At 42.1% G+C, this 12,864-nt stretch overlaps 1 protein-coding gene and 1 pseudogene across 1 annotated transcript in view; both read right to left on the bottom strand.

Annotated features, from left to right (window-relative positions):
- The window catches only part of UNC80 (unc-80 homolog, NALCN channel complex subunit), a 270,330-nt gene that overhangs the window by 42,677 nt on the left and 214,789 nt on the right, over window positions 1-12,864 (bottom strand). Inside the window, exons 49-50 of the mRNA XM_045296777.1 lie at window positions 10,712-10,747; window positions 10,095-10,313 (exon numbers count right to left, since the gene is read on the bottom strand). Coding sequence (XP_045152712.1) covers window positions 10,095-10,313; window positions 10,712-10,747 — 255 coding nt within the window. The remainder of the gene's footprint in view (window positions 1-10,094; window positions 10,314-10,711; window positions 10,748-12,864) is intronic.
- On the bottom strand, window positions 1,765-3,655 carry LOC105978485 (annotated as a pseudogene).

The following is a 12,864-nucleotide window of genomic DNA, read 5'->3' as shown; positions in this document are numbered from 1 at the left end:
GCAAGAATGTGTATCATTTCTATTGCTCAGAGGTTCCTCTAATCTCTTTCAGACCAGTCAATCTCCTCTTTGCCTTTTTTGGGAAAGTTTTTAATCTACATTTTTAATCTATTCTAACTGGGATCTTATATTATAGTCCTGATCCATCATATAAAGCTGGTAGTGGGAGTCAGGCATCATCTGGTTCTTTCCACCCTAGTTTAGAGAAGGCTATGGCTCATGTGGACCAGGGGTCATTTGGAATAATTGCTTCCTTGAGTCTTTGCTCCAGATGGGAAGAGACTGACAGCTGTCTCTTCTATGGCTGCTCACAAGCTTTAAGAACCAGATGCTACTCAACAGGCTGCGATGTGGAACATTATATTTATCACTCGTGTTTTGCCAGTTGATTTAGATGTCCCCTGAGACTGTGGTCCTTGGTCTTCAAGTCCAGGGGTCCAGTCCCAGTGTCTAGGGAGCTTCTCTAACTAGGCCCCTAGGTGCTCTGGTATACCCATGAACACATATATGTACAGCATTTATAAATACGCATGTTGAAATGTCCACCACCACACTTATAGATGCATGAGGGTGTCCCAACCTATGACTTCCTTCATATACTTTGCATGTAGTTCCTATAGCTATTGCAGAATTGTATGTGCTACACATGACCATAGTTGTTATTCTGATGTGTCTCTTACTTGGTCATATTGTGCTGGTTTCTCCCATATTGTGGATGCCTTTCCTATCACCAGAATTAACTCTTGCTTACTATCTAGGGGAGGATTCTCCCTCCCTGTTCCTCCCCTCCCTGTTAAACAAACTCCCTAACTAGAAAGGAGACACATATTAACTTGGGAGAAGGGGAAGGCAATGAACAAATAGACAAATAAAACAAATGCTTCTCTTCGTGTACAAATATATGCTTGACTTTTTATAACTGTGGTCTATACAATATTTATCTTTGTTTTGTTTTTGACTTATTTAACTCAACATAATGTCCTCCAGAGCAGATGGCCGGTTAGCTCAGTTGGTTAGAGCATGGTGCTAATAATGTCCTCCTGGTTTACCTCCGTTGTGAGATGTTTTGTGGATTCATCATTATTCTTTATCGTTGTATAGCATCTCATTGTGTGTTTGTTCCATAGTTTTTTTTTTAATCCATTCATTTGTTGGTGGATACTTCAGTTGTCCACTTGCAAGCTTTTAAGACCCCAGGCACTGAGCAATGAACCAAGAGTGGAGCAGAAGCATTAAGCAAGCTATTAGGTCAAGTAAATGGGATGTCTCATGAAACCACAGACCCAAACTTCCATGCTAAGGAACACAGCAGCCTCTAGAGCTACATTTTTTGGTCATTGTAAATATATTTATACATTACTCATAATTTTTTTTCAAAAGAAAAATATTTTAGTAATTGCCATGTTGTTATAATACGCTTTAAATGTACAATAAGGTAGCCTTTAAATTTGAGGTGGCCTTTTGTTTTTGGGATGTGCTGTTGGCTTTTTAATAAATGGGAGCCACATCACTTCATCTGTTACAGTGAATAATACATAGGAAGCAATCCTTCAAGAAGGCCAGGAAGCTTGGTCATTCACAAAATTAAAGAACGGGTAAGGCTCTTCACCACTTCAGCCTCTGGCTAGCTTTTTCTTTTGATCTCTGCTCTCCCACCTACATCAGCATGCTACTTCCAGAATGGAACGTGGTCTTCAAGCCTTGTACGAGTTGGGAGGCTAGCTTATTGGCTTGCCTTAATAATGGACTGAGGAGAGCCCTAACTTAGGTGAAGAACCTGGACGAGTCTTCTTTGATTTCAGCTTCATCCCAAGGCCCATGAATGTTTTCTTCAAGGAGCTGTAGGCGAATGAGCTATGGGAGGGACACGAGCAGGAGGGCAAAGAGGCTGGCTCCCACACCACGAATGGACAGCAGGCTGCCCAAGTGGGAAACAGCAAAAAGCAGCGGGACCCCCACGTAGCTGCGAGGAGTACATGCCTTCAGTTTCTTCTGCAACATGGGCCAGAGGGCAAACATCTGGATGGCGAACATCACCAGGAGGAAGGCACGCAGGGACCGAGGCAGGCGGGAAGCCAGGCAAACGGAGGCGGAGATGGTCGTGTTCAAGGTCAGTGGGCTGGACACAGTGGTGGCGTTGGCACCATCCTCAAAGAGGAGGAGGTGGCCTAAAGCATGGAGATGGACGTGGCATCGATGGTGTCACTGCTGACAGACTCTGTCAGGGGCTTCAGCACTGGGGAAAAACCCTACTGCCCACCGGGTCCGCCCACTCTTCACCTCCATCACTGACGTCAGACAAAGCCCAGCGCATCAGTGAGGAAGCCAGGCTGGTCCCAAAGCGCCAGCAAGGGGCCAGCAGACCCTCGTGCATGTACCACCAGATAACCCCCCCCCCCACACACACACACACTCTGCACAGCTGCTGTACCATCACCCTGGACTCCAGCACCATAGCCCAGTGTTGGTATTTCTGGAGCTCTTCCAGGATCCACAGTTATCAAGGAATGGCTGACTGTCGCTCATCCACGACCTTCTGCCACCTGACCTCGTTGGTGTTCGTGACTGGTTGGTCACTCACTATCCTTGTCCTCAAACGAAGGCTGGTTCAATCCCCCTCACAGAAGTCCAGGCGGGTCTGCTTCCGTATGAAGGTAGGAAGTAAGGCCTGGCTGGTAAGTCCAGGCTGTGCAGTGGTTGATAGTCCAGCGATCTTGCCTTGTTTCTGAGGCAGCAACCCCGGCGAGGCCTTTCTTCTGAGAGGCCGGGCAGTGCAGCAATTTCCTGCCTGTGGACACCTGAGGACACGTGGCTTCCTGTGAGGTGGTCTTAAGAATACAAATGAACTGAATTCCAGATTTTTGAAATGGGTGAGCCGCTGCAGTTAATAGCTGGACATTTAAGAAAAACTGTATAGCTCTTACAAGACCAGCCATTTAAGTTAATTTTTTTAGTTTAAATTGAAAATATAAATAATAATTAAAAGAGATAAAGAAAAGAGAGCATAATAAAAATATGCTTCTCAATTAAATGTACTGGGTGCATATACATTTTAAGGGAAAAAGCAAAAACAAAAGATGGTTGATATTTAAGTGCAGACTGATTACCTAGACAAAAAAAAAATCTTCAAAAATATATCATAAAACCTCTAATTTTCTATGACTAATATCCATATGGCTCGAATATCATCATTATGGAAATGATTTTGTTGTTTACATATGTTATTATACTTCACTGGTAATTTACATGATGACTTTTTAGGCCCTGGCAGACATAATAGTTTGGGAACAAGATTGCATAAAAATAATCATTGCTAAGACATAGTACACCCAATTATTCATAATTTTTAATAACCATATTTTCTTTCAAAATCAGGACCCAAATAAGGCCAACAAATTGAATTTGGTTGCTATGTATCTGAATCTTCTGATCTTTAATTTTTCCCTCTTCATTTCTTCTCTATACCTTGCGAGTCACATTTAAAAAAATAGATTTTCCTGGTCTAGATATGTAAGTGAAATCATACAATATTTATCCTTCTGTGTCTGATAGATTTAAATTAACATAATTCCCCCTGACAGCTGAATAATACTCCACGTACTTACCACATTTTGTTTATCTGCTCGTCTGTCGACGGCACATGGGCTATTTCCATATTTTGGCTATAGTGAATAATCTTACGTCTCTTAATCAATAAAATTTCCCCCTTTTGTCCATTCTTGTAATCTATTGAAGAAGGGAGCTCTTTGTACTACTTCCCCCACACGATAGGTTTGGTTGATTGCATCTTCCTGATGTCATTTAACACACCCTAATGCTCCGATATTTAATTCCATTTGGTAATTAGATTTAGAGACTAGAACAGGGTCAGGTTTGATTTTATGGCAAGAATACATCACCGTAGGGGTATATGCTCCCAGCAGGAGGCACGCGCTTGGTGGTTGCCCTGGTTATTGCATAGATCCATTGCTTCAGTAGGAGTGGTAGAAGGTAACATTTTGTCATTCCTTGGCTCTTGTGTTAGATGTAGCACTTTAATAAGAAACGATTTCCATTTGGTTCCTTCAGTAGACAGGAGTGACAGGATCAATTCTTGAATGGATCTAGAGTCAAAATTACCTGCAGGTGACTGACAGCTCCCACCTTAGAAACTGCAGCCAAGTCTTTGCCTCTGTGTCACTTTCTCTACATTTGCCTCATGTGATTAGCTCTAGCGATGGTAAGTTCACTACCACTCAAAGCAGTTCAGTCCATCTTTGGAAGCACACACTATGAAAAGCTCTCTTGCAAGTGCTTGACTTCACTCTAATTTCTTACCACTGGGCCTAATCTGGAAGCACAAATCCATCGCATCTCCTCCAGGGCACCCCCCTCACTTACAAGATCATTACTATCTCTTTACGCCCACAAATGCTGCTGTCTCTCCTGACCAGTCAATCACATCATCCTTCAGGAAATGGTGCATGCTTTTTAAAAAGAGATATGGGAGATTCATTTATGAAGCTTCTTAAATGTTTAATGCTACTTGTGTAAAGTTAAGCCAGATCCCTGTACTCAAGCTGTTTCTGCATTTTTAACAAAAGTGCCTTCCGAGTTTTCTGCACTGAAGATGACCTGCAGGGTCTCAGGCTTGGCATTAGAGGCTCCTTGATCATTTCATAGTGTTTTTTTTTAAGTAAGAATTTTATTGACATGTAAATCACATATCATATAGTTCAATCATATTAAAAAGAATTTTGCACACACTTCCAAGAAATCATTTTAACCAGCTAGTGCATCATTTTATTTATTTTTCTTATAAATCTGAAATAAATTAGGTAACTTTTCCCCCAGATGCTTGCATGGCAGATAAAAATGGCAAATATCTATGTGCATATATTTCTTTTCCTTATTAAAACTATTTCATAACTAACCTTGTAGAGTGCTTGAGGGATGATCTGTTTAAGTTTGAAAATAATACTTAAGGCTGAATTTCAGTCATTGCCTGGATTATTATTTGCATTTATCTACTCCTGATCATGAAATTGCTTTGAAAAAAAATCCCAATTTTTCTTTTATACCATCTTTACTGGTCTCACATGTCAATAATTTTTTGATAAACAGAAATTTGACAGACATTTCCCAAATAGAAAACAAAAGTTTCTCAAAGAGAGAAAGATCGGGAGGAGGGGTGGTGGAGGGCAAGGGAGAGAGAGAGAGAGAAGGGAGGAATTTGCAGCCCTACTCTCTGGCGTTGGCAGTTATGAGCCAGGCAAACGAGGCAATGCACTGCTTTTGGTGGAGATTCTATCCAATCAAGAATATGTTCCCCAAGAGCCTTGCAGTCAACCATCTATTGCAAAGGCAGGAGTACATATCACCTCAGCATGGCTTCTTGGTTCTTTGCCTTGGATCAAATCCACCTGCAAACTTCTCCTCTATCTTTTATATTGTTCAGTTATTCCACATTATTTTACATTATTCCAATTACTTGTAAATCCTGGATGATATCATTTACTCTAACATTTTAAAATAAAGCACGCATGCCCAAAACTCTCAAATTTATATATTTATACCTCACTTCTACAACTATCGAAGTGTTCATTTCATTTGTGAGGAAATGCATGCCTTTCATGAGGTGGAGGGTGAAAGCATGGGGATCTTCTTGTTCTCATCAGCAAGGCTCTCGCACACCAGAAAACACGGCTTAACAGCTCGAGGTGAGAAACGGCATGAATATTAAACATTTGCCCTGCACTAGGTTCAGGCCTAGATATAACTGTGCTCTTGAATGATGTTATCTTAGCTCCAGATAGGTCCTTTTTCTGAATGATACTATGATATTACATCAACTTCCTATAATGGAGGCATACAGCCATATGAAATGGGCACTTGTATCTCATATGGCATGGTTATTTGTTTATTTATTCATCCATTCATTCAAGGCTATGGGGTTCATTAGGGAAAGTAACAGGCTACATTTTGGATCAGAAATGCTCAGGATAGAGTTCTTTGGTCAGTAGCATCTCTTCCTGGTCCATAGGACTCTCTCTTTAGTCCTCAGTCTCTGAGCCACATGGCCCTTTGTCCCCTGCCCTGTTTGGGAATGTCATGAAGCCATCTGAGCACCGCTCACAGAGGACCAGAGAGCACTGACTTTGTATGGCAATATGTTTGAGGATGTTGTTCATCTCACCTTTTTCCTCTTAACAAACATCAAGGAAGAACTATTTCTTATTTCCTATTTGAAAGGAAGCAATGTCTCTCTAAACAGTGAGTTATTTTTGTCTTATGGACACTGTCAATTTGCAATTAGTTGTGACCCCAACATTGATATTTTAGAAACTCAAGTGTCAGTAATTCATGTATAACAGCTGGGCTAATTTTATCATAAGCAGTGTTAACTTTCCTCCTCACTTTCCACATTGTTTTGATTCTATTATGTATATAGTTGTTCCCTTTGTATCGTATAGTATTTCTTATTTGCTTCAAATTCTTTGTAAAATGATAACTAAATATAGAACCACACCTCTCTGATTATGGTATTTGCAATACTGTTTTATACTTATTTTCTCATGTATGCCTCTTGAATTAGGCTGTGATCAAATTGAGGGACAATATTTTATTGTTGTTTACATCTCCAGTATCTAGCACAGTGTTTAGATCCTGGACCTATTAGGCCCAGATGTGTGTCAGCTAGAATCAGTCTTAACTGATAGTTATTTAACAGTTGATAGGGCTTGGCCAGCAGGGGGCACTCGAGGTCTTTCCCTCATGATTCTGATTCAGGGATCCTTCCTAAGGGGAAGGGTAGAACTGCACCACATGGGTTTTCAAGAGAAAAGCTGACTGCGTGATCGTCTTCCCAGGGAGCACCTGGTTAGCATCTTTTGGTTAGCAACTAAGGACTTGAACCATTGCCCCACCAGGGATCCTTTTTAAGGAGTAGGAGTTTGGATATAGATAGTCAAGTTCTAGGACCTGTAGTGACCATCTAAAAATTAGACAGAACTGTGCTTGTTGTATTTATTCATTTCCTGAAATTTATTATACTTTTCATGAAATACTACATATTTTTTAGTCCCTTGCATTTGTTACTTCAGGAACCAAACATAAAAGGTTGAGGAAAAGTGCCAACCAACCAGAGGGTGACACACTGTTACTCCTTGCAGCTTTGTGTTATGCCTCAAGTTCCCATGAGGTGTTAGGAGTTAATTAAGCAGTTCCTGTAAGTTCAACAGAAGTGGAAAGAGGTTTTTCAAAGATGAACATGATATGTTCAGAGAAGAGAAGTCACCTGTGTGGAATATATCAAACATAGTGACTATTGTTTAACTGGCCCACCTTTAAAGGAATGCGATCCTACTCCTACAGTGAAAAGATGGTTAAGGATGAATGACACAGCTGCTGATGCTCGGATAGAAGTGAAGAATATTCCAAGTGAGGATGCCAATCAAGAATCAATATGGAAATATCTTCAATAACAGTTTTTATTGTAGGTTTTTTTGGGGGGAGGGGAGGGAGTCAAGTGTTTACTATTTTAAAATTCCTAACAGTATAGTTTTGTGAACTCCTTTTATTGTTCTTATTTAAGTATTAACTCTACAAAATAATAAACTCCTTTTCAGTATATATATTTTAATATACTTAAAACAGTTGTGTAGCAGTCATTCATTGGTCTGTTATCTGCATGATCAGTGGTAGTTCAGAACTGCCAGCAGCTCCGTGGGAGAAAGACTGGGTTTTTTACTCCATAAAGTTACAATCTCAGAACCGCATAGGAGCTCACGATGAGTCAGCATTCACTCTATGGCAGTATCTGGACTGTGACTCACTTAAATCACTTGACTCCCGCCACAGGTGCATACCCACATAGTCAGAAAATGTGAAATCAGTCCACATCCTGTAGAAATCTTATCAAAGACTGATTTAAATAAATATACTAACTACCAGGAAATTGGCATAGCACAGCAAATCGCAATGCGATTGCAAAATGGCTGGAACCTAACTAAGCTCTGCTTTATACATATGCTGGAATTTCCCAAGAGATATCATTACCAAAGTGGATGGTCACACCTTTCCCGTGCGGAGAAGGTGGTGGACCTGGGTCCCCAACCTTTAGGTTAGCAGCTGAATGCTGGCAGCCACTATGCCCTCAGGGCTCCTTGAATACTTTGGTATTCATACATTAAAAAAAATAATTTTACTGGGGGTTCATACAACTCTTATCATAATCCATACATATACCCATTGTGTCAAGCACATTTATACATTTGTTGCCATCATCATTCTCAAAACATTTTCTTTCTACTTGAGCCCTTGGTATCAGCTCCTCATTTCCCCCCAACCCTCCTTCCCTCATGAAACTTGGATAATTTATAAATTATTATTTTTTCATGTCTAAAAACTGACCGATGTCTCCCTTCACCCACTTTTCTGTTGTCCATCCCCCAGGGAGGGGGTTATATATAGATCATTGTGATCGGTTCCCCTTTTCTCCCCCCAATACATTTTTCCTTTGAAGAGAATTTTACAACCCAATCTGAAAAGAAGCTTCCCTGGGCTTATGTTCTTTTTAAGAATCTCAGAGCACAAACACAGCCTTTATCATTTGATTAACCAAGGAGCTGGCTACTCCGCAGGAGGCTGAAGGAGGAGTGCACAGGTTGAAGGCTGGGCTCTCTGCTGGCCCAAGGAGAGTAGGCATTTCAGAATTTCATCCATTTCAGCATGTTTGCCAGGATCTATTGATTGATTATCCAGGCAGTTGGTCGGTCTATCTAATTTTGGAAAGCTATCGTGCATAGTGAATATATGGGATTGTAGCTTCAAGCAAGATAAGGCAAATAGTTGACATGACTCCCTCCTTTACAGGAACCCTGGTGGTGTAGTGGTTATGAATTGGGCTGCTGACCTCAAGGTCAGCTGTTCAGAACCACAATCTGTTGTTTGAAACCACCATCTGCTCCACAAGAATTGACAGTTACGGTCTTGGAAACGCACTGGTGCAGGTCTACCCTGTCTTATTGCGATACTCTGAGTCTGAATTGATTTGATGGCACTGAGTTATTTTATTTTATTTTGGGAAAGTACAGAAGCCCTGGTAGCACAGTGGGTATGAGCTGAGCTGCTCACCACACGGTCAGTAGTTTGAAACCACCCGCTGCTCCTCAGGAGAAGCACTGAGGCGTTCTATTCCCTTAAATAGCTACTGTCTCAGAAATGCGCAGGCGCAGTTCTACTCTGTCTAGCAGGGTCACCAGGCGTTGGAGTCGGCTGGATGGCAGAGAGCTTGACTTTTGCAGGGTGCATTACTGCGCCCTTCTGTAGTTCTCTGGTAGCATTGGTGGTTCAAATCTACTAGCTGCTCCTTGGGAGAAAGATGAGGCTGTCTGGTCCCGTAAAGGTTCACAGCCTTGGAAACCGTATCCAGGGTCACCGCGAGTGAGTCCCTCGATTGCCACGGGTTTGTTTGGGGAGTGTATTCAGTCCAGGATCAGACTAAGTCTTGGAACGGAAATTAGTAGTGCAGTGTTTCATGCATAATCATAGAGATACATGTATCATGTAAATATATATATATAATATAAAAATTGGATTCATAAAAAATGTAAGAATCTGAGTAGTAAGTAGAATTTGTAAGAAGCCTCTCTTTCTAAGAATTCAGATGCTGACATTTCCCTGGATTTCTAACTGCAAGGTTAGTGGTTCAAACCCACCAGCTACTCCAGGGGACCGCGTAAGAGCTCAGTAATGTGCCCTGCAAAACTCAAGGGAGAAAGACGAGGCTGTCCACTCCCTTCAGGATTTGCAGCCTCTGAACCCTACACGGGTCTCTGTGCGTCAGAGTCGACAGGATGGCAGTGGGTTTTCCTTTCTCTGGTTCTCCTTTAGGGAGGGACATCACTATGGACGACAATGCCTTTTCTCTTTGATGGCCTGAACGTACACTTTCCCATAGGGCCCTATGAAATATACATCCCAATGCATGGGGAATCATTTAGTTTAAGTACTCAAGTTTTTTGTTTTTTGTTTTTAATCCAGGGCCCCCCTAAATCGCCAGATACATGGCACAAGCCATGCCCCCATTCAGCAGCAGGGATGGTGACACTTACCTCATGTGAGACTTCACATCCAGCAGCTCCAGGGCGGTGACCCGAGGCTCCCCAGCCAGGTTTTGCAAGATCTTCAGCCTGGGCCCACAGTGCTTATAGAACTCAGTGCAAATATTCAGCAGGGACTCCCGGGGCCTTCGGAACTCTTCGCGAGCAATTCGCTCATCTAGTTCTTCTCTGGGAAGACCCTGTCCTTCCTCCAGCAAGTGAAGGTTTTCCCTGGGAGAGTATAAAGGGTTAATTGGAGCTCTGGGAAGGCAGGTGTGTGTATGTGTGTCCCACTGCAGAAATAGAGGAGTCCTAATGAATGACTGACTCCCTTGGGAAGGGCTTAGAAGAACCCCGTCTGTGGGAGCAAGAAAGCTTAAGGGCCTGTCGGAGATGTAGCCCAGATCGCAAGGCCTTTTCATTAGCCACGTTCGGAGTCAGCAAGTTTTCCTTTCCTCAATTACATGAAAACAGACAGAACTACAAATGAGCTGAAAAGACAAAGGCCCTGGTTACCAGAGGCCGAGGTCATAAGATGGAGAGTTATTTAGAGAAACAAACAAACAAACAAACAAAATCAAGGGTAATCATCACAGAATGGGCATGAAATAAGCCAAGTCTTTCTGTACCTGATAAAGTGCAGTTTGGCTCCTTGTTCCTGATACCTGGGAGTCAGAAAAACAGTCCGTGTAACTATCAGAGCAAGGCCAGCCTCCCTTTGGTGGGGCTCCTGACAGATATTTTATGAAAAGCCCTTGAATCACATATACCATACATACTCGAGTATAAGCCAACCCGAATATCAGCCGAGGCACCGAATTTTACCACAAAAACTGCATTAAAAATGTGCCGGAAAACTCAGCTTATCCACGAGTATATAGGGTACATTTTGATACATTCATGAAGACATATGTAGTTATCCTAAGAGAGTTTTTTTTCATTTAGCTACCTATGAAACCTTGCGATAACGCTTGTATAAAGACAAATAAAACTGCATTTAAGGGCATGACGTGTGGGCAGAAGGCAGGCAATTGTAGAAAACTTGGAAGTCAAGTGAACCTAATCCTGAGCTCTCACCCCACGTGGTCTGCTGCAGGGGGGCAGAGGAAGGAGCAGCTGCCTTTGTATGGACCTCAAAAACCGCACGGCTTTCGGACTGGCTATCAACAGGACTCTATATGTCCTCCTTCTCCAGAAGCATTTGTTGATTTATTTTCACATTTCAGATTGTTAAAATTTGTGAACAATACCCTTAAAAATTGAAGTGCTTTATTTCAATACCTTTATTGGGGGCTCTTACATCTCTTATCGCAATCCACACATTCATCCAGTGTGTCAAGCTCATTTGCACATATGCCACCATCATCATTTTCAAAGCATTCTCTTCCCACTGGAGCCCGATATCAGCCCACGTTTCAATTATCTGTCCCCCTGGGAGGGGGTTATAGGTTGATCCTTGTGATCCATTCCCCCTCTCCCCTCCCCCCCTCTCCTAATCCTCCTGGTAGCTCTACTCTCCTTGTTGGCCCTGAGGGGTTTATCTATCCTGGATTCCCTGTGTTGCGGGCTCTTATCTGTAGCAGTGTGCATGTTCTGGTCTAATCTGATATGTGAGGCAGAATTGAGGTCATGACAGTGCGGGGAAGGAAGCACCAAAGAACTAGAGGAAAGTTGTGTTTTTCATCGATGCTATACTCCACCCTGACTGGCTCATCTCTTCCCTGTGACCCCTCTATGAGGGGATGTCCAACTGTCTACAGATGGGCATTGGGTCTCCACTCCGTACTGCCCCCCGCCCCCCACCATTCATTCATGTCGGGTATGGTTTTGTTCTGGGTCTTTGATGCCTGATACCTGATCCCATCGACACCTCATGATCATACAGGCTAGTGTACTTCTTCCATGTAGGCTTTGTTGTGAAGTGCTTTATTGACATATAAACCATATAGCATATCCCTCAATGGTTTAAACATATTAAAAAGGGTTGTGCAAATCATCACCATAATCAATTGTAGAACCTTTTTTTCATTCATGTACTCAGTTTTAATAGCTTTCCATTTCCCCCCAGCACCCCCTGCCATACCTCTAAGAAACTCTTAATCCAATTACTGTATTGATCTTACCTATCACGGATTTCATATACAGAAACACATACAACAAAACAAAACAAAAAAAACTCAATCCAAACAACATTTACAAAATAAAACTGAGAAAAATCTTCATAAAAAAGAAAGTAGAATATATTAAAAACTAGAAAAATCAAAAATGGGTCAGAGGAGAGAACAAGTGGTAATGTGTTAAGGTTTCCCCTAACAGCATCTACAGGGACCCCCTTTCCAATGCACTCCGAGAGGAAGGCCATTCCCATCCCTGGTCACCGGCCAGAGGGGCTTCACTGGAGACGTGGTCCACGCGGGGACGCTACATACGGATTTTGGGGCTTTCACTGTCACTCAAAGTCTTCTGCAAACTTGGCTGAGCACCGTTTATTGACTGATTTCAAGTAGCCCAGGACGCCCAGAGGAGCCCTGATCCATCACTTAAATGCCAACAAAACTTTTCTTAACGTGGAGGTAACAGGCATAAATTAACTAATGCACCAGACAATTTTCAGTTGGGTTTAGAGTCTGTATTTTTTAATATTTAATATGAGTATATCTGAAGGGCAGAGAATTCCCTTCTCATAAATAATGATCCACACTCACAAGTGTGCTTTAGGGAGAGTGGAGCTCTTTTTATAATGATCCACACTCACAAGTGTGCTTTAGGGAGAGTGGAGCTC

Source organism: Echinops telfairi, unplaced genomic scaffold, assembly GCF_000313985.2.
Source record: "Echinops telfairi isolate 266 unplaced genomic scaffold, ASM31398v2 ScPeMD7_3;HRSCAF=10, whole genome shotgun sequence".
Lineage (NCBI taxonomy): Eukaryota > Metazoa > Chordata > Mammalia > Afrosoricida > Tenrecidae > Echinops > Echinops telfairi.
The sequence above is the reverse complement of the archived record's forward strand: the minus strand, read 5'-3'. Positions and strand labels throughout refer to the sequence as shown.